Below are 22,241 nucleotides of genomic sequence, written 5' to 3' on the forward strand. Positions count from 1 at the left end.
CAACCTGGGGTTTGTATAATTATTCAGTCCGGTTAAACCGGTGTGTCGTGTGTGTGTGTGTGTGTGTGTGTGTGTGTGTGTGTGTGTGTGTGTGTGTGTGTGTGTGTGTGTGTGTGTGTGTATGTATGTATGTATGCGTGTGCAGGTATCTAAGCTATAGCGTTCATTAGCCTAACTCAACCAGTGGCAATATGACCCAGCCACACTGTGCAGCTCCTCATCATATTACATTACAGCATGCAGACACCAACAAGCACACACACAACCACTGCACTCTGTGGATGAGAGACACCCAAAAGTGTCGCGACCTCCTGCTGAATTTGCTCAGGCCCCACTTGTAAGTATGGTGCATCCTGTTCATGGTGCGGATGTGGTGAATGTTGTTTTTAGTACTGATGATTTGGAACTAGGACACACTCTGAGGGCTTCAGGTAGGACTGGAGTTGGTGGCTGTTTCATTGTTGTTTCATAGTGTAACATGGCACTATTATTTGCAGAATAAATGGTAAGAAAAAAGACTATAAGTCATCAAATATAAGACTTGGATTAGTTTTATAGTGATTTCAAGTACTGCATATATTGCATTATAATCTCTGATATACATGTTCTTTGTCTGATAACAGTATGGTTATATAAGAAGAAATACTATTGTGTGTGTGTGTATATATATATATATATATAAGGGTATAAATAATAACAGTGTCTGTGTGTGTATGCATGTTTACGGGTTTACCACAGCAGATGGCCTCTCCCTTCACTGAGTTGGAGTACTACATCATTCTTTTTTCTCTGCTAGTCTTCAGCCTGTTCACCCTGCATGGTATGATGCATGAGAGGTGCATACGTACCACAGGTAATAACACGTTCATATCACCCCTCTCCCCTTTACCTTGATTGTGCAATCAGATTTTATCTCATATGGTGGCCATTAGCCATCCCCAGTGGGTGCGCTAGCACAGGGAGCTAATATAAACCTTTTTCTTTTCTTTTTTTTCAATCAGGGACAATTTAAACTGAGAACAGCTTTCTTATAAGCTTTAATGGACTTTGTGACCAGTTAGTTGAGAGCTACATTTAGTCTCTATAAACCATGTTGTGTCAACAGTCTCCCTAATGGATTTCCTGTGCTATCGCTGTATAAGATTTTGAGCTAATGTTAACATTTCAAAAGAATTAGTGTTGTCAGTCTTTTTCCCGTTTAACTAATCCATAACTTATCCCTCATTAAATTTAGATGTGGAAAGAGGAATGGCAGGAATTTCTACATACTACAAACACCATAATTTAGTATACTAAGAGGAAAAGTAGCATAAGATAAAGGTAAACTGCCAGTGGCTTTGTATTGTAAACTAGACCCACCTGGGACCTATGTAAACAAATCCAGCTAGTTATACAGCAATGTGGCATAATGCTCTCTCTCTTTCTCATTCTTTCTCTTTCTCTCTCGCCCTCTGTCTCTTACTCCCTCTTACTCACTCCCTCTATTTTTCTTGCCGACTCTCTCCCAGAAGAAGGAGAAGATCGTCAAGAGCCACTTATAGTGTGAGTGTAAGATTCAGGGATTTGGGGTGAGAGGCACTTCAGCACACTTTATGGACTAATCCACTTCTAAAGGCTCCACTGGCATCAATGTGATGAAATGTGGAACGGCAGGACTTTGCAGATTAAGCCTGGTCTTGGATCAGTATTGCTCACCTGGATCAAAGAGGCTTAGGCTTCTGTATGACAGGGACTGAATCCACTCTTTATGGCACTTTACACACTCAAATATGCAGCAGGGACTGATAAAGTGTGCATGTGTGTTTGCATAAAGGGCCAGTCTGTAAGGTGTGTGAGGTTTACTGTGAGCAGCATTAAGTGTATTGTGCTGATGTGGTTTATAGACTGCTTTTAGAAGATGAACACTGTTTAGTCTTAAGAGATACGTATTATACTCAAAGATGTCTGAACATTTTAAAATCTGAAGGTAAAACAAAAAATAACCTCTCTCTCTATTTCTATATATCCAATGGACTTAAAGCTCAAAAACTCGTATTTTACATTTGCAGCTATGTCAGCATTTACTTATGTATGGGCAGAAGTCATTTGTACAAAGTCAAAGTACTTGTTAAAAAGTACAGTCTGCAGATGACTGCACAGTTTCACCGATTAAATTTAAATATGTGTGTCCGACACACTTCCGTTACACCAGTCTCATGCTTTCATGTTTTCTCATACTTTTTGCTCCAGCAGTTACATTGTGTGACACGCCTTGCTAAGTCACACAGAATTGTGGCTTGGTGATTAGCACAGTGGCCTCTCAGTGCTAGGCTCTTGTGTTTGAGTCCCTATCTGGGTAGAGTTTCCATGTTCTCCCAGTGTCTGCCTGGGTTTCTTCCTGCAGTCCCAAAAACATGGAGGTTGGTTTGATTAGATACTATAAATTGTCCTGTATAAATGTAACTGGTGTGTGTGTATGTATATATAGGTGGATGTCTGTATGTATGTCCACAGGGGGCTGTGGTTTCTGATGGAGAGTATGCTGTGTGTAAATTGGTTTGTGTGAGTGATTGTGTCTGTCTGTAATGAAAGGTTCTCTATAACTACTAATGATGGAATTATTCTAAATGTGATTAGCTTGTTTAAAGAACAATATTATGCAATAGAGTTATAGAGTCATTACACCTTAATCTGATGTTGTCAATTCTTAACTATATGATTAACATGTTCTTCTTTTGTCTAGATAGGTAACATAATTGTTAAACAGTGTTTATAAAATTATATTATTAGGCAAGGAAAACCGGGTACAGCTGTATAGCATGTTTCATATGCATAGGTACAACTTAAAGTGCTTAACAATCAAAGGACAAAATAAATGTATTAAATAACAATATCTAAAAATATACTATCATAGTAATTAAAAATAAATCGGAGTCAAAGGAAAAACAGAAATGTGTACAACAGTCTGTGAATTTAGTCATAATTTAATAAGGCATAAGGGAACACAAATATGGTCAAAGTATGGCCACCTCTGGGATCTTCTGGGAGCTGATTCTGGCTGTGAGCAGCGCAGATGCTGTCTTACCATGTTCTGCTGTAAGTCTGGGCACTATAGTCGCCAACTTCCTATTAATCTAGGTTTTTTACTGCAGTTGTGTTCTTCTAGCATGTTAGAGACTTATTTATGCCTTAAGATATTCAGGTAATTTGTATTTTTGTTAATCCCTGGTATAGTGGTTTCATATCTTGCTTTTTCCAGAGCTTGGATGAGCTCTCTAATAGGGTTGTAAGGCAAAGAAATTATTATAGATTGAGAATATTTTAATTTCTGATTATTTTGAGAAATACACTTACACCACTTCATGATGAACACTTTATTTAGTATAAACACCTTGCAGAAGCACAGTTTATAAAGCACAGGCAATGTGTTGCCATGCAGTTTCTGTTAGACAGCTTCCAGTGTTTGGGTAGTGTTATGGAGATCATATTCTCAGACTTCGAGTTGGTCTTCATCTTTTTCTAGCCTTCACTGTGGTCTGTGTGTTCAGCGTCACTGCCATTTATGCACATGACCGAGCAGATAGCCAAGAAACATCAGTTGTGACCACAAAGAGCTGACACGCACAGCCAGATTCCGGAGATATGTGACCCTGAAGAGTCGGCTCACTACTTCATCGTTATTTCATTATGCTTATGGGTTGGTTTTTTTTACATCATGTGTGAGCATATACAGAACAAATGCTCATGATTGTTGACGAAAATTAAAATCTGTCTTTTTAATCAGTGAGTTCTAGAGTATTTCATCTTCAGTGGCTCCATGGATATTCATATTAAAATTCCACAGACCTGATTGGCACACTTCCTAAAGCTCTCATACATAATGCCACCAACTGTAGGTACTGGAAGCATAAAATAAATTAAAAATACACCTTAGCTGTGTACCTAGGTTTATGCTTACTTAAAGGCAATTATCAATCAAAACTACAGCTCAGCCAACTGTTGCACCTAAACTGCATTCTTCACAAAATTAAACTCCAAAAACAACCCTGCACCCTGCACCTACCACGCATGAACGCACGCCCAGCCGCACACACGCACGCACACATATACACACACAGACAGACAGAGTGGTAGCTCAGTGGTTAAGGTGCTCATCTTGTAATTGGAAGGTTGCCAGTTAAAGCCCCACCACTGTTGGGCCCTTGAGCAAGACCTTTAACCCTTGACTGTTCAAATTGTATTCAGTCAAACATGTAAGTCACTTTGGATAAAAGTGTCAGCTAAATGCTGTAGGTCACATGACCTTGTAGTATAGTTTGTGTTTGTTGCAAACTGGATACTCAGGGACCAGTATATAGTGGGTACTGTATGTTCCAGACTATTGCAAACAGCCTCTGAATCAACCTATTGACCCCAACCTTCTTTTCTTTGAGGGATAAAGATGTCTGATGTGGTCCAACAAACCCATTGCCAAATCTAACTTTTGAATCAATATTTCAGTCTTCACAGGATGACTTGTACAAGGACACTGTGTTTTAGCAGATATTGTTTCCTCTTGACTCAGTAATACTTTCAATTCCAAAATAGGAATAAATGGATGGGCAAAGGAAAACCAGAAGTATATGCAATAATCTGTGAACTTGGGCAGTGGTTAAGGTACTTGACTTGTAATCACATAGTTGCTGGTTCAAGTTTGCACTGCTGGGCCCCTGAGCAAGGCTCTTACCCCTTTTGCTCAAGCTGTACTCAGTCATAATTGTAAGTTGCTTTGGATAAAAGTGTCAGGTAAATGAATTTAGTTGTAATTTAATAAGGGAAAATAAATATTTTTAGTCTTGATTTTAAAATCTTAAAATGATGGCCACCTCAGATCTGGGGGCTCTGACTTTTGAATCAATATTTCATGCTTCACAGGATGACTTGCAACAGCACAAGGATACCATTTTTTCTCTTGACTCACTAATACTTTTACTGAGTCTCAGTAATACTTCTAACAAAGAAATCTTACACAGTGCTACTTTAAACCGATAATAATCCCAGCACAACAGTGAGGAAACATCTTATCAAAAGGTAAATGCTATAGTTAGAAAAACTTTCCTTTTCAAGGCAAAGCATAATTATTTGTGTAGTGTTTTTCCTACACAATGGCAATGCAAAATGATTTACACAGATATCATAAAAGAAAATTGTAATATATCTAACACCTCAGGAATGTTTTTTTTTTTAATGCAAAATAAAAGAAAAGTTGCATAAAACAATTTATTTCAATAAAAAAATGTAATAATAAAATTAAGCACAATTACTACAAGCAGCAAAGAAAAAAAATGTAATTAAGATCAAGGCATGGTTCCAGCCTGAAACATTAATGTGTGGTTTATATGTTCCTTAATTAAACAAAACCAGCTATTATTTTACAGGACTGTGGAAAAGGATAGGAGGAGCGGGACCGTTTATGTTAACGAGAAAGTAAGACATTAATATACATTAGAAAGCACCTGGACTGCTGCATCTTCAGTCGGAATACAGCCTCTGTGGGCCCACTCTATGGGCACCCTACTAGGATTGCAATGCCGGGAGTCACTAATAACCTTTCTTCTGGGATCCTTTCTAGGCCTCACCCTTTTTCACTGTTAATTTCCTCCCCCTTGGCCAAATTACCTACTGTCATGGTCTCAGTTGTAATTATTACCTGATCTGTGTTAGCATCAAAAACACCAACACACTGCCGCACTCCGCCAATCCCAGACAGCATGCATATCTAATTTAGAAACACTAATGACAAACTAAAATGTTATTAGCCGCCCCTGAATCTTAACCGTTACCCCTGAGCCTCATATCAGTTCATTCGTACAAACTGTGGCTTTTCGTCTGTTTAATGCCAGCGTCGTTCACCTCAGCCCGCCGCTTAATGAGAAACATGCAGGCATGCTGGTTTGTGCCTTAATTACTTTCAGACTTGATTACTCTTATAATAATAATAATAATAATAATAATAATAATAATAATAATAGGCCCTGCGGCAAAAGTGCAGTTATAAAAGTGGTGTTTTGTGTAATTCAATAAGTATGATTGAAATTTATTCATTGTATCATTTCTTTTCAATATTGTACACTCATTATTTGTTTCATATCGTAATTCAATTACTTGGGACTGAATTTCCATTAGGTTAATATATATGATTAGAACGAAATGATACGCGTCACTGTGAATATACTGCCCTCTACTGGCCGGAACTCATTCATTTGTAGACATTGTAGTGACGCTCATGTACATATACCGGATGTCCACATGCACGCTTTTTAGATGCATTCAGTAAACAGAAAGAAACAAAAATGACCAACAGAACATCACAGACATATAAAATCACAAACATAGATGTAAAAGCATATCAATTTGGTTTCTTATTCATTCTCTTTTTTATCCACTCCTTCTGTCTCTCACTCACTTTTCCCTGCCAGTTTGTTTCTACAGGTTCCTTTTTTTTTTATCAGTTTACTTGGTTGGAAAAGACATATGTGCAAAACAGAGAGCACACATCTACACCTGACCAGTTAAATGGCTGTATTACTTTTCATGGATCAGAACTGATTCACATTAGCATATCATATTATAATAGACACTGTCACGGCATTTTATAGAGCAAATCTCTTATAGTTTATATATATGTTACAGTAAATCTATATTAATGTAGTCATCCCAAATTATATCAATATTTCCATGTTATCAATGTTTCAGAATAGCATGTTTTCAATGTATTTCATTCTGACTGAAATAAACAGTACACATCTACTAAATTAAACAGAAAAATCCATACCTACGAAATGAAATAGAAAAATACAAATTTCACTTGCTGTGTCACAATAATAAATATACTATATATATATATATATATATATATATATATATATATATATATTGTTTATAGTGTTCATGTTGATGAATACATGAAAAACGAGATGGGAGAAATATGGTGTGTGTGTGTGTGTGTGTGTGTGTGTGTGTGTGTGTGTGTGTGTGTGTGTGTGTGTGTGTGTGAGAGAGTGTAAGAGAGCAAGATATCAGGGGCGTGGTTTTGGAGTTCGTTTCCTGGAAGTACCTATATAAGTGTTGTAAACTTTAGGGGAGAGATTGCAGTGTGCATTGTGTGTGTGTGTGTGTGTGTGTGTGTGTGTGTGTGTGTGTGTGTGTGTGTGTGTGTGTGTATGTGTGTATGTTGTGAAGTCAAAGAGAGCTTTAAAGGAAGGTTAAGAAGGAAGGTAAAGGGAGGATATCACTCTTATCTGTTCTAGAAACAATAAATAAAGTTCAGCACAGATAACACTTCCTGTAACACTTAAATTGTCATATGCTTGTGTGTGTGAACATGTGAGTGTTAGTGGGTCATTGTGTATGTGTTTGCTTGGGTGGGGGCATTGTAGGGATTAAAATTCCACATGAAACATAAAAGCTTTAATATTGTGGAGACGTTTGTTTAGTCATTTGGTAAATCTCCATGAAAATAAATGTGTGTGTGTGTGTGTGTGTGTGTGTGTGTGTGTGTGTGTGTGTGTGTGTGTGTGTGTGTGTGTGTGTATGTGTATGTGTATGTGTGTGTGTGGGGGGGGGGGGTGCGCGTGCATGAGTGCGTGTGTGATTCCTTAGATTGCCACATCATGTGTTCTTGATCTTGTAGCACTGACCTGACATCTTGCCAGTTGGGAGAGGAGTGAAAAAGGTCATTGTATATTTGTGTGTGACTGTGTGTCTGAGAGAAAGAGACCAGTCTCATTAACCCCTTTATTATAACATCTACATCGTACCTACACTTTATTAGATGCCCTTAACTCTACACGCACAGTTACAGATTGTAGTCCATCTGTTCACATTCCCAACTCATCAACCTCTATTAGTCTCTGGCTTCTACACTAATGCTGTCTCCATATCATCTGGGGGTGAACCATTCTCAACGCAACACTAATACATGGTGGCGGCATGACTGTGGTTGTTGAGCTGGTACAAGTTTATCACTCTCAGCAGTGTTGTTGGGATTTTTGATATCATTGTCAAGGGACTGAGAATTATCCAACACCACAAAACATCCAGCCAGCTGGCCTGTGAGGTCCGAAAGTGATGATTGATGGGAGGATAATGAATGGAGATTCCAATAAAGCAAGGTTTTCAAGCCAAGTCATTGTGTAAAAAGTAATGAGATAGTTTGGGATTAAATTTAGTAATTGTATATTAATGGTAACTCCAACACAAAGCCACTGGAGGGAGTCTGGGCTGAGTGTGTTCATAGCATCAGTATAGGTATTATTTGAGGAGGCAGGTTAATCCCAGTAATGACATCTAATCCCTAACAAAGTAAATATTGCAACACAGAGTGAAAGACAGACATGACAAACTGACGAGGCACACACAGACACACATGCCAGACTTGGTGGCTGCACCTGTCATTAAGGGTTAGAACACACGCACCCACATGCATATATTAACTTCACTAAGTCAATTTACTACCTATCATATACATCTTAACATGAAACCAAAATCATAATATTTTCTCTGAAATGGTTCACTTAGGTCTTCCCACGTGATTTTTTTTTCTGTTACCCACTCTTTCTCTTTCTACCCATCTTTCTTTCTTTCTCTCTCTCAAACAGACACATTGACTTTAGTCTATCGGTACTAGTGCCCATGGATACCAGGTGTCTAGGAATAACAAAGCGTCTTTATTAGCATATTCAAATTGGAAGAATTGAAGTTTGGTAGAAGACAGTGAAGAGTTAGAAATCCCTCAGAGCACACACACACACACACACACACACACACACACACAAACACACACGCACACCACATGTGGAATGCATGCGGTCTAGAATGAACATTTCTGCAAACATCATAAAGCAGTAAATAACCTCTTTGTGAGTCCGCACACGTGCACACACACAATTGCGGGGACACACACACACACTTGTTAAAGGCAGGCTTTAGACTTGAAGTTTTGAGTTGTTGGTCTGTCTCCCTGCCTCATCCATTAATAGCATGCTGTGTTCTAATCCTAATTGGCATGAAAAAGGCTTGGAGAATGTGTAGTCACACACACACACACACACCTGAAAAAATCTATAGCAAGCAAGATATATCAAGTAATACAAGGTCTAAAACTATACAACTCACAAACATGCACATGTACATCCACAGCGCGTGCGTGCGTGCGCGCGCACGCACACACACACACACACACACACACACACACACACACACACACACACACACACACACACACACACACACACATTAGTAAACTGTTAAGATCTCCCAAGAAATCACTTGTGGGACTAAAACTCCATGGTAGCTCTAGTATATTAATCAAGAGCTGTTGTAAATGACACATGTGCACACACACACACACACACACACACACACACACACACACACGCGCGCGCACAGCCAAAAGTGAAGACTAACATTTTACACACTTAGCCTTAGCCTTACACATATGTGTTTAATTATGAACATAAACATATGCTGATGTAAATAAAGAAACACATGCCACAGTAATAACACACACACATACACACACACACACACACACACACACTTTCTGCTTACTTAGAGATCTCATACACATTAATGCACAGACAAATTGTCTGATATTTACTTCTATTTATCTGCTTGATGGGCCTTGTTTGCATATCATACTAGTTGTACCCTCCTAAACAAAGGCAAACCCATTAACAACTCAAACTCATTACAACACAGACAGAGAGCGAGAGAGAAAGACAGAGAGAGAGAGCGAGGGAGGGGGAAGAGTCTGTATGTCTAATACCATTACCACACCAGACCCATAACATACTCATAGGACAGTATTTGTTGAATTTAGCATCACAGTACCTATTTGTGACGTGCACAAAGCATCCTGCTGTTCTCCCTGTCTCCCTGCCAGACTTTCCCTCTCCCCAAGATGCTGCTTGATATACAAGAACATTTCACAAAGGCACCACACTCCACAAGTTATATACCTTAAACTATAACTATATATTATATACAACATACCAAAAGCATTTTCAGAAACACTCCAGTATTTAAGAGCAGCTTCTTTACTAAAGTGAAGTGAGATGTATTTAAAATATGTGACAGTAGGTGGTGGTGAGATATTATATAACTAAGGTGAAGCTCTTCCAAAAAGCCTGTATATTAGGGAGGATGTGAGGGTTAAAAACCTGCTGCTTTTATGTAGTTGTTTAGAAGGCAAGTTTGAATTTGTTAGAGAAAATCGAGACAGAATGTCCTAGAAGGTCAAGATGGTGAATCTCTGGTTTACTATTCTGTAATATACTTTATAACTTTAGGTGATTTATAATGGAACTTGATACATCCAACAGTCAAGATGATGTGTTCAAAAACTAGCCAACACTACAAAAATCTGTTGTCCCTAAACATCAGCAGCTGCTTAGACCTAATGTTCATATGTGTATCGGAAGTACTTGTGTGTGTATGTGTTTCAGGCTAAGACTCCTGGCGTGAGGTTTTGTTCCTGGTAGTGTAGTGGAGGTCAATAGCAGCTCATTAGTGTAGTGAGAGCTCATAGATGTAACCATGCCCAGTGTTCACAGCTCATTTGCACGCACGCATGCACACACACACACACACACACACACACACACACACACACACACACATACACCCTTTTACTGGCCTGACTGAACAGTCATCACACACACACACACACACACACACACACACACACACACACACACACACACACACACTTCATTGACCATTGCTTCAATAATGTCTAACCCAAAGCAGACAGACTCTAAGTTACACAAACACTCTCATTCTCTCAAATGCAAGACACTCAGCTGCTTACAAAGACAGTCATAAACGCAACCACACACTTGCTATTCACTCTGACACATTTACCAAACTTTGCTGTAATAACACACCTCAGTAAAAACATACCAAGCATGCTGACTCTGATTGATAAACTTGGCACCCTGCAACATCTCTTTTGCACATGTACACACACACACACACACACCCTCGCAGGATCTTCCAAACCCCCACTTTGACTTGGGCCATTCTGATGGGGGAGGGTACCTTCCTGTGCGCTCTATTACCTTCTACATGTGGGGTCAATATGTGCAATGCAAAGTGTGTGTGTGTGTGTGTGTGTGTGTGTGTGTGTGTATGTGTGTGAGATGAGGTGTCCCTTGTCCCCACCCAGTCTAAGGGTGGGTTCCATACCCTCTCCCCTCTCTCTCCACCCCTTTTCTCTTGTCTGTTTAAAGAGAGGAGAGCCAACATTGTTCTGACTGGACATTCATAATAGCTACAGGTCATCGATCCCTTTCCAGAGAGAGGGAGAGAGAGATCACGTCGTAAAATCTGGACAGCCTGGGACATTGGAAGCAGCTGGAAGGTCTTTCCTGGATTTCCACTGGTGCCGCGTCCCCTCCGTGACTTGAACATTAACTTCATACTTTAAAAATTAAAAAGAGTGACAAGGGACAAGAAAAAAAAGACCGGGAGTAGCTCACACTATCGTACGGAACGTAACTGGCATCTGTTCTTCTGAAGAATCTCTGTGCAGCTTGCGGAGTTAAGCGCCGAAATAATCAGAGATATCGGCAATATGAAATTCTTACAGCCGCTCTACCTCCTGCTGCTTCTGGTCACAGTGTTGACGCTCGTTAGCGCACAGAAACCAGGTAGGGCGCACACTTCTCAAATAAAAAAAAACTTTACGGTGAATTGCAGCGTTCTCATGTTTTTAATGTGACTCTACATGCAAATTGGAGATGATTTCTAAAACGCATTTGGCACGACGCATTTGCGCACGGGCCAAGGTGAACTTGTGGAATTTATTAGTAGGCGTTTTACAACGAGATGCAATGTGATGTACGCCAGGGCTCAGAGCAGTGGACTTATTTTTTTAATAGGGCTATGGGAAACTAGAAAATCAATGTAGCGTAAGACGTAGCTTTTGCATTCTTACAATATATTTACGAATCCAAACTGTGCTCTGCGTATTAGTTGATTCTCAGAAGCAAACTGGCTTCACGATTGCAGTGAAATTGCTCTTTTGATTCATTAGTTCAGCACCGCAAACATAAACTAAGTAAACCGATGCCTAATGGACATTCCGAACTGCCGTTTGAGGAGCCGTTATCTCCGGCTGACTGGATCGCTGGTCCGTGGCGAGAGAAGGTTCAGTGACTGTTGGTTTGGGGTCACTGGTTTTTAGTGGGTTCTAAGTGGTGGTGCTTAGCGCCTTGGCACTTGAGTGGAAACCGGAGAAGCGCATGTCTCGAAGTAAACTAAGATTCGTAGACTTACAGATGCGTCTCGTGTATTCTCTTCATTCATTAATTTCACTCCATAATTAATTAAGTTGTTTTAAATGTCTCCAATCAGACATGATTTCAAAAAGCAAGAAAACAAATAAAAACATTTTCCAGTAATAGCTGCATAGATTATCTCAGCCTTTTCAAAATGGTAAACCATATTCTGGGTTATTTTACAACCTGAGGTGTATACAAAGATTATTCCGTTTAGCCTATACATTCCACTACCCCACTGTCGTGGCGGCTATGTGCAATTAATCTTCTGCCTGCGGGCGCTCAAGCACCGGTGCCCATTGTTAATCAAGCTGTTTGAACACAATGGGCACGAGATATTAGCATACGGCTACCACCGAGAGAACAAGAATGAAATGGGGGAAGGTGAAGATGAAGGTAGTGTGTGTGTGTGTGTGTGTGTGTGTGTGTGTGTGTATATGTATGTATATATATATATATATATATATATATATATATATATATATATATATATATATACATACATACCTTTGGTCAAAGATGCGCACATACATTTACGCGCACCACAGTGCGCGAGAGTCAGGCAGTTGCTACGATCACCGTTAAGCGCGTGATTGCTATATTGGCCTCTAACACACGTGAGAACTTTTACAGTTGTTTTAGTTTTCCGCACACTCCAGCTGTCTTGTCTTATCCCCAGTACTGGGGAGACCTTCGACACAGAAACACTTTTACATTTTAAACTGTACGTTGAAGAATCTTGATTAAATAAGATTTTCGATTATGTTTCAGATTTTTTGAATTTGCGGCGAAAATACCGGAGGCACCACTGCCCACACAAGCGCTGCCTCCCACTTCACTCCAGAGTACCTTTTCCCTGAGGTAAGTTTACACACATATACTCAAAACTGATACTCAAAACTGAGAACACTGAGTTCCTGAAATTATAGTTAAACGGTCAATTAGACGAAACGCATTAGACTTTACAAAGGCTGTGTACTGCAATAAGTCAATAGGTATGAATTATCTTCATTCCAGTTTTTAAAACAGCTGCCAACAAACAGCTAAAATACCTTGAGAGGTCATGACACACATGCCTGTGTTAACTGTGTTTCATTTAAGAATGCAATAGTTTATCACTCATTTGTGACCTGTATGTTTGTATCACAGGAGGGAAACCAAATTAATTAGCTAACAAACAAACTTTAATAAGGGTAGCAATAATGTCAAGCTTGAGTAATCACCCTGTTCCCCCACACACACAAAGTGGGTAAACAGTTTGATACTGACAGTGTAATTGATGCGTCTTTTAAAGTTTAAAACTTTCTCTTGGATTGGGAGGAGTAACCAAAACACACAGACACACACTCAAAGACCACAGAAGAGTGGTTACCTCACGTACACCAGTGAAATGGACAGAACCAATCACGGCTGGGAAAAACCCTACCCCCACATCTGTGTGCAATTCTAATACTACTCTCCCACTAAAGCCCAAGTGGCGTCCTCTCTAGCACCAAATCTTCATTCAATCACTCATTACAAAACATGGGTGGTCAGGTTTTGAAATTAAAGGAAAGCTCAGGTTTTACATTAAAAGGATAGCCAAATGTACAGAGACGAAACTGAAGTGACTATCTTTAAGTTTACATAATTTACAAAATAATTGAGGCCCCCCTAGTGTAATATATGTTTGCAAATGTGTAAATTAATAGGTGGGTGAAAATGTGACATTTTCAATTAAGTCATAATATGAAATAATGTATAATTAAAGTAGGTAAAGGGTATGGAATATTAAATTATATCCAGATGTGAGGGACCCTAAGTAATTGGGATATAACACCCAACAATATCCCCAAATCCTTCCGTTTTAACGATTCGTGGATATAATTGGCTGTTACTTCCTATTTCAATCATGTTTTGCTTGACCACCAACGACCCAGTATCATGTAACTCAATGCATGGTACTGCTTAGGTTGAAAGATGTGTGTGTCAGGTGTGAATGTGTGTGTGTGAGAAGCGACACTGTATCTGCAAGAAGAAACGCTCTTTGCGACACCCGCTCGGAGCCGCCTACTGTTTTCAGACACTCCGGAGGGGTCATCACCTTTCCCCTATGCTCTCTGACCCCCACACAATGAGCTGGAGTCAGCTTGCAGTTAACACACACAGACACAGAGAAACACATGGATAATAAAAGAAATGGGCCCGATGTAAAATTACAGTCCAAGTCTGACCAAGTCCGTTTTCTTCTCTGCCCAGGCTACCTCCGTCACTGGCAATAAAAGAAATGCAGAGATCGGGTCTACGGATCCAGAAAGTGCTGGTCCACACAAGACAAACCTCACGCCAACCGGAGCTGAGAGGACCCACAAAGCAACACATGCAGCAATACACCAAATAACTTCTTACATACAGAGATGATGGAGGACGTCTGTGACTCTTGGTCCTTCTGTGCCACTCTGTGCACATTTCCAAATGCAAGAGAAGAGAGTGAACAAAATAGATAGCATTAAATCTGTGAACATAGACCAGAACAAACTCCAGAGACACAAAGGAAAACGAAGGCATATAACTGACGAACACAGCCAACAAGAAATCTGACCAATGAGTGTCCAATCACTGTAAATAGAATGAAATGAATGAAATGTGTTTATATGTAAGTTATGCACTTCAAAGTTTATCATTATTGTTATTAAATAAAAAGTATTCTTTTCAAAAAACATTTTCTTTGTAGAGAATTATTCTTTTAGCAGGGTTTACGTAATATATTTGTTACATAAGATTGAGAGAACAAATGAATTGAATTCATTTTAATGATTAACATTTTTAATTTTTAAGTTTCAAATTAAACTTTTGCATTTAACTTGCATCAATCAGTAAAGTGATGAACTGAAAGCTTTATCAGCTCCACATTCTGTTAACCCACTCTATGACCCTGACCGAGACAGTAATTTCATTCCTTGTAGTTGACCATTTACCAATCTAAAAAAGGTACTGCCACCTCTCATACCATAAAGCAGGAGTTTAAAAAGTCACTTAAAAGTGCATGTTTCACTGCTTCAACAAATTAAATTTTATTATGGGAAAAGCTCACATCTTCCATCAAAAAACAAGTCAATACAAAACACACTGAATTAAACATGAAAAATACAGTACCTAGTTCAAACATAGAATGGCTAAAAAACCCTCATCAATGCAATTTAGATCCATATGAACAAACAAACAAAATAAAGACACTTACATTTTTGCCAGTGATCAAGATGGGGATCATGAATTAATACATCTTCAAGAGTCCCCCGTATAACATATTGCAGCAAAACGCTTAACGCGTTTGTCACCATGGGAACATGAAAGAAGCGTTGTTAGGGAGAGGTTACCAAGGCTCTTTTTCACCATTAGAAGCCCTGTGATTAGTCAGCCATGACCACAACTGTCAGTCAACACGGACACACGTGCATGTTTAAAGTGCGGAGATGAAGGCAGTTAGAAGGAGCTCAGTCTCAGGCCCCTGTTTCCCGGGCTCAGGCCCTGGCCTGCTGGGAGGACAAGGCCAGGAGTCTCTTGCTCAGCTGCGTGTTGTGCTGCTTCAGATACTCTATCAGGTCAGCCTGTTTCTCCACCACCTCTTCAAGGCTAGAGCCATCCCTGTTTCAAATAACACACATCATTAAGTGCATGTGCACATGGATACTTAAGAATATTCAACTGACATGTTCATATCCTTTTCTCTATAATGTAAGTCTACAGTGGCGGGTCACCAGGCCATGATATGAGCAACATAATTTACAAAAAGAATGGATCTTCCCAGAGAACACCAGTGCCATCACTGGTGTGTGTGTGTGTGTGTGTGTGTGTGTGTGTGTGTGTGTGTGTGCGCGCACACGTGTTAGCGTTAATGTGGTCGTGTATGTGTGATGGAAATGCAGTGTTTCTGAAAGGAAACAGAGTTTATATGATCTGTTTACAGACCCTTCGGCATGACTAGAGGGTGTGTTCGGGTGTGTTTGTTGGGGGGTGTTTGTGTGTGTCTGTCTCCACCTATGGAGATGCTAATTAGAGATTTGGGTGGGGAGGGGAGTTCTACCTAGTAATTTTAGAGCACATTTCAAGCTCAAGTAACAGCACTTAACTTAAAGAAAATGTGTTTGAACAGCAAAGCGTTACACTTTATTTGTTCCTACAAACCTCAATGCAGTTTGGAAGGTCTTTAGTGCAAAATCTTAGTCAGTTTGAGAAGAACGAACTTTTAATTATTACAGCCTTGTGGTTTGTGTGTGTGTGTGTGTGTGTGTGTGTGTGTGTGTGTATTTAGTATGTTTAAAAATTGCATTGCGGGTATTGTTTTAATTGTGCCGTTTTATTCTTTGGATATTTTTTGGTTCCTGAGAACTCAAAGTGCTTCTGGTGTTTGAGTGCAGTGGGCTAATGGGTCACAGTGGCCTGAAGCAGGGTGTAAGGCCATCTGAACATGTGGTGTCTCAGTGCACACTCATTAACGTTCACCCATCTAACGAGCACTCTCGATACCTGAAACCCGTCTCTGTGCGCGTGACACTGGTGCCTGCAGAGAATGTGTGGGAGTGCTCCTCCTCACTGACATCTGGGCTTGGACTCTGCTTGTTGAACCGCAACACATGCACTGCAACACAAGCAAACAGGCACAAATGCAGTGGGTCAAATGAAAGAACCTTCTGGAAAAAGAAATGGAATATTCTTTATCCTTTCTCTCATTGACTTCTCTCAGACTGTGTGTGGTCTAAAGACAAGCCTCTTCTTTCTTAGGCACTAAGGATTACAGCAAATATAGTACGTGTTCTAATAATATCAAAAGGAGGACAACCCCTTTTCTCTCTTTTGGCAAGTTCCTTCAGATGTATAGATTATCTCAGGGGTGTGAGAGATATTAAGAGTACCCCCTCCAGTAGTAGGTGTGCGAGAAAGCAAATGTCATGCGTGTATGCATATGAGACAGGATCCATGGCCATATCTTGGTATCAGAAACAAGAACATTCATGGTGTGGTTAAGGGATGGGATAGCATGTTATGATGGGATAGGTGACACCTGTGTATCCCCCCCATGGATCTCTAGTCTCACACACACACACACACACACACACACACACACACACACACACACACACACACACACACACACACACACACACACACACACACACACACACACACACACACTTCTGCTAGAGCCTCACCATGGCAACAGCAATTGAGTATGCTCTCATTCCATTCACCAATCAGAATTCAAATTACAGGTTTCAAGGGACACTATAGGAACAGAACTAGAAACGGAACCGAGGACCAATTTGAAATCTTAAAATGCACAGCATTATGTACAAGGGGAACCTTCTCTCTCTTTTTTCCCCCCTGAAAGAGCAGCACTGTAAATTCAAAACAAAATGCTAGCATGCGATATCACCTTGATATAAAAACTATAATGATACATATACAAAGAAATTTGTATTGAAATTAGATTGCAAGGATGTGCAAAACAATACAATGTTTTAGTAAAACAGTTATGCACTGCAAAGGTTTTCAAATCGGTGTATAATCTATGCAGTGCCAAGTATGTACACTGACACTCAGGGGCTGACTAATTCTTAATGATCAATTCAATTATCAGAAACACCCACCTGCACACACAGTAAACCATCTCTCTCACCTGGAGGAAATGGGGCCCAATGGGCCATTCATTTCTCTCACCAATGGAGAGGGAGTTCTGATAATGTGCACTCACCCACACACAACCATCTGCCAAAATACTTTCGCATATATTACTAACAGTACTAACATATACTGCTTCAGCAATGAGCTCTGACATTTAATGTGGAGAGATAATTAAGGATAATTACACAGATCCGTCACCACACATCAAAAGGAGCTGTGGAATGTTCTTTGAGAGCGAGAGAGAGAGAGCACTAAGTAAGTGTGTGACATTCCTCATATCAATGTTAAACAGTAGCACTTCCCTCTGTCAGAGACACCATAAAAATAAACAGTCATAATAACCGTAATCTCTCTCACACACACACACACACACACACACACACACACACACACACACACACACACACACACACACACACACACACACACACACACACACACACACACACACACACCTTTCAGAACTCTGCACTTCAGTGTTTTTCACTTCAGCTGTTGTTACCTATACCAATCAGCTAAACTTCCAGCTCTAACATAGATGGAGCCAACCCAAGGAAGAAAATATACATTTAATATCCATTTGGGATATCACCATATTATGGATAGAATTGTGTGACAGAACGCTGTGTGAACATGGCCTTTATTTGTATTGTAGGTGGCAGAATCAGAGAGATTTATCGTATGTTGGGACCAACTTTGGTTACAATGCAATAGCTTGTGCAAGTACATGCCTTTAAGGATGCATATTATAGCTTTGCATCAAGAGATATGCATGTGCACACATCACAAAGCCACTCCATATCACTGAGCACTGATTGATCCTACATTCACCTTGCTACTTGTTTTAGTGCCACAGTCCATGCGTCATTCGTTAGGTGTCCAGGTGTACCTTCCTGCCTCTCTCCTCTCATCCCAGCAGTTACGTTATCCCAACCCTCATTCCATGCATATCCTCTTGCTCTCTCTTCTAGTTTTTAAGATTCTGTGCATCTCTCTCTCATCCATCACTTTCCATCTGTCCCTTCCTCCACTCCAACATTCTCTCTCTAGAGAACTTTGTCCTCCAAAAAATCTGAAAGTAAGCCAACATTATGTACAGAATTTTGGATACCAATCACATTCCCGTTTATCGGATTCGACAATGTCATCCACGCATCACTTCACGTGCTATAGGGTTAGGCATTGTAGGTCAAAAACCCACACTTGCTCCCGCCCTCCCTCTCTCATTCCCTTGCTCCCTTTGAAGGGCCCTAAATTGGCTTTGAAGTGCAGAGGTGGCATACGGCCCATGCAGAACTCTGCATTCATTTTCAAATGAAGAGGCAGAGGGAGAGAGATGTGACATCAAAGGACTAGGAGGGTGACACAGGCCTAACTGCACCTTCCTTTAGGAAGAGGGAGAGAGAGATGGAGAGCAGAAGATAACTGGATGGAAGGAGAGATGGGCAAATGGATAGGGATCGCTCATTAGCACAATAAACATGGGCTTACATATGTATATCTCAAAAACTATATAAATAAACCCAGCAAAATTGTAACATTGCTTTTCAGCTGTCAGGGATATTGACATAGCTACAGTCCTAACTGTAAAGACATATATACATATACAGAAATTCAACACAAACACAAATATAACCATTTTAGGTGCAATTCACTCAATATGAAGTGAACATCCTCGCATGCAAGAAAACACAACTCAAGAATCACACATACACAACCTATCGGCAGAGTTCAATCATACTGCAGTAAACTTAAGAAGGTGCGTCTCTGAACATGGTCATGCTTCACTTCACTAATCATCCAAGGAATCCAGGTACTGATAGGCGTGTGTGTGAGTGTGTAAGTAGGATAGAGGGAGAGAGTGTCAATAGTAAGACAATGCCATGGTTTTTTGGGTGGAGTTGCTTCAGGTTGCCTCTGGCAAAAACACCAAACTCTGAGCCCATCATGAGACACCTCTCCCCAACCCCCCACAACCCTCCCTCGCTGACCTCAGCTGCACTTCACTTTAGGAGGTACCACTGTAATGGATCCACCCCAGCCCAAATGAGAGATACTGAGAAAGAATAAATCAGGAAATGAAGAATTAGAAAGAAGGAGAAGTAGTAGAAAGAGCATGCACGAAGAATTTGTAAAAGACAGAATAAAAGAGAGAGTGGGAATAAAAGGTCAAAAGAGTTGGAACAGAGCAGGCAGGAGAGGGTGAAGTCTGGGTGATTGTCATACAGCTGCCTGGTGTGTGTGATCCTGAAGGGGATAAAGACTGTAGCCAGGCCATTGTGATGCATGGGGGTAGTGGGGTGCAGGTGTGTATGACACAGGCGTTTTATAATGTGCATGAAAAAAAGGCCTTTAAAAAGCTCCATAAGATTATATTGAGGGGCTGGGGTCAATTAAGCTTTCGTTACAAAGATCCTCCTGAGTGAGCGGGTGAGTGTACCTGTGTATTTGGTCAGACATATGATGGAGGCGAGTAGCTCCACACAGATGATGACGATCAACAAATACACTGAGAGATTTCTGACCCTTTTGTCCAAAATAGAGGAGGGTGCCATGACTACCAGTACTGCTGCATTACCTGCAGAAACAGAGAGTGAGTGAGAGAGAGCAAGAGAGAGAGCGCGTGAGAGAGAGCGAGAGAGAGCCACACATGCTGCCACCTAGTGGTTGGTTAAAAAACTTTAATGAAAAAGTGAGCATTCTTGCAACAATGCTGTGTACACAGACTCACCAGACCAGAGGAAATGTTAGTGTGTGTGCGTGAGTGTGTATATGTATGTGAGCACACTGTTTGTACCTGCAGAGTGTATGAGGAGGGGCATGTGCTGCAGCTCCCTGGTAACCCTGTAGAAGCGCAGGTATCCTCTCCTCCTCGCCATGCTGTGCTGGTGCTGCACGCACCTCTCAAACAGGAAGACCAGCAGCCACAGGGCCGTCTTGGCCAGCAACACTGCAGCAACGGTGTCGAGCCCGGAGAGCGCCACCTCGCACTCCTCTGCATGGTTGCCCACCAGCACGCACACCACTGCCAGGGTCACGCACAGGCCCACCAACACCACCTAGGGGGGCCATGGCAACATGCGGATGACGTGCACAGAGGGCACCGATGCGATCAAGGAAATGCCCGCCACATTTCCCCTGTCTCGAGATGCTGACCGATCATCGAGTGCTCTGGGTTAAGAGAGGGGAACAGCAGGGCAGGGGGTGCCAGAGCAACTAGTACAGTAATTCCCTTATTGGCAGTCCTGGAGTACTCCCACAAAGTGTACTTTAGTGTGGGTTGTTCTGATAATTACAAGCTCTTCTCATTGTGTTGAAATGGCTGTGTCAGCACACAACCACAGCAGAGACATAAGAGCCACATACTGTCCCAAGATAGGCTGCTGGAACAGAGAGCTAACTTTAGGTGAAATCCAAAGTCAGCGTTTTCCCTAATCTAAACACACCTGGTTGATCAGCTAATTATTAAGCTCTTGGGAATTCTTACTGATCTAATCTACATTAAACTGAACACTTTAGCTCACCAGCCCATGAGTGTGGCTTAATAGGACACCCTCCAGTTATGAGATCTTCATACTCACATGTACTACCATCAGTAATCCTGCTGTCCAGGCAGTGGGTAATTTCTGGAACTCTCTTTTGATGGATGACTCTAATGCATCTTTGGATATGAGCGGCCCATCAATCAAAGGGTCATCCTCTGTACTCTGGGTTAAGTCTGTGTTTCTGTTACTTTGCTATACACACACACACACACACACACACACACACACACACACACGTATTGTGGAACGGAACACAATTTAGCAGGCAAACTTCTTTGAAGTCCAGGTGAAAAGAATAAACACAAATGATCATGTTCGTGTGCTACGACACACTATCACACTACAAAGCCATCCTGCAAATAGTGTTCCATGTCAAATATTTAGGAAACTAAACAACAAAGAATGGAAAACCTCATACTTTGCTAGGTTAGCTAGCTAGAGACAGCTAGGTCTCTATCTAGGAAAGGTTAGCTATTGAAATAAACCCTTGACGAAAATGGCAAAAGAACCTAGTTTGCCAGTGTTCTTTTGCTACGTACCACGTTTGCTGAGAGTCGTTTAGAATCCATCACACACTTATTTGGCATTCACTTATGAAGTGAAATGTTCAACATGACTCAAAACAAAACAAAACAAAACAAAAATCTTATTTTACATGGTCGATACTTATGGACCTCGAAAACATTTCAAAATTCACTTCCGGTGGGTTATGTTTCAGCGTGTCAATATAAAA

At 40.7% G+C, this 22,241-nt stretch overlaps 2 protein-coding genes and 1 long non-coding RNA gene across 5 annotated transcripts; 2 read left to right on the forward strand and 1 right to left on the reverse strand.

Moving 5' to 3' along the window:
- The first annotated feature begins 148 nt into the window (after nucleotides 1-148).
- On the forward strand, nucleotides 149-2,185 carry LOC145657952 (uncharacterized). Of its 2 annotated transcripts, XR_014123899.1 has the most exons (4): nucleotides 149-337; nucleotides 739-853; nucleotides 1,235-1,320; nucleotides 1,509-2,185. It is a non-coding gene; the product is annotated as an uncharacterized LOC145657952 (long non-coding RNA). The 2 variants fall into 2 exon arrangements; XR_014123898.1 differs by lacking the exon at nucleotides 1,235-1,320.
- A 9,038-nt stretch (nucleotides 2,186-11,223) lies between these two features.
- apela (apelin receptor early endogenous ligand) lies at nucleotides 11,224-14,875 on the forward strand. Its single transcript, XM_027024045.3, has 3 exons — nucleotides 11,224-11,672; nucleotides 13,074-13,163; nucleotides 14,541-14,875. Exons 1-2 carry the CDS (start codon nucleotides 11,597-11,599, stop codon nucleotides 13,160-13,162), a joined length of 165 nt encoding a protein of 54 aa, XP_026879846.1. The 5' UTR covers nucleotides 11,224-11,596; the 3' UTR covers nucleotide 13,163; nucleotides 14,541-14,875.
- Nucleotides 14,876-15,330: 455 nt separating this feature from the next.
- Nucleotides 15,331-22,235, reverse strand: tmem192 (transmembrane protein 192). Of its 2 annotated transcripts, XM_027024034.3 has the most exons (6): nucleotides 22,048-22,232; nucleotides 21,545-21,700; nucleotides 20,761-21,022; nucleotides 20,404-20,541; nucleotides 16,809-16,920; nucleotides 15,331-15,926 (listed from the first exon to the last, which is right to left on the reverse strand). In XM_027024034.3, exons 1-6 carry the CDS (start codon nucleotides 22,093-22,095, stop codon nucleotides 15,803-15,805), a joined length of 840 nt encoding a protein of 279 aa, XP_026879835.2. In that variant the 5' UTR covers nucleotides 22,096-22,232; the 3' UTR covers nucleotides 15,331-15,802. The 2 variants fall into 2 exon arrangements, with proteins under 2 accessions (XP_026879835.2, XP_081570521.1); XM_081714395.1 differs by lacking the exon at nucleotides 20,404-20,541 and having other exon boundaries at nucleotides 22,048-22,235.
- Between the last annotated feature and the right edge of the window lie 6 nt (nucleotides 22,236-22,241).

Source organism: Electrophorus electricus, chromosome 5 (genome assembly GCF_041902795.1).
Source record: "Electrophorus electricus isolate QZ-2024a chromosome 5, ASM4190279v1, whole genome shotgun sequence".
Taxonomy (NCBI): domain Eukaryota; kingdom Metazoa; phylum Chordata; class Actinopteri; order Gymnotiformes; family Gymnotidae; genus Electrophorus; species Electrophorus electricus.

Coding starts and splice junctions, on each gene's coding strand:
- apela (XM_027024045.3), top strand. CDS start 11,597: ATGAAATTCTTACAGCCGCTCTACCTCCTGCTGCTTCTGGTCACAGTG. Junction 11,673..13,073: donor CGTTAGCGCACAGAAACCAG/GTAGGGCGCACA, acceptor ATTATGTTTCAG/ATTTTTTGAATTTGCGGCGA.
- tmem192 (XM_027024034.3), bottom strand. CDS start 22,095: ATGCCAAATAAGTGTGTGATGGATTCTAAACGACTCTCAGCAAACGTG. Junction 20,542..20,760: donor CCTCCTCATACACTCTGCAG/GTACAAACAGTG, acceptor CTGTTTCTGCAG/GTAATGCAGCAGTACTGGTA. Junction 16,921..20,403: donor ATGTCTGACCAAATACACAG/GTACACTCACCC, acceptor CTTGTGTTGCAG/TGCATGTGTTGCGGTTCAAC.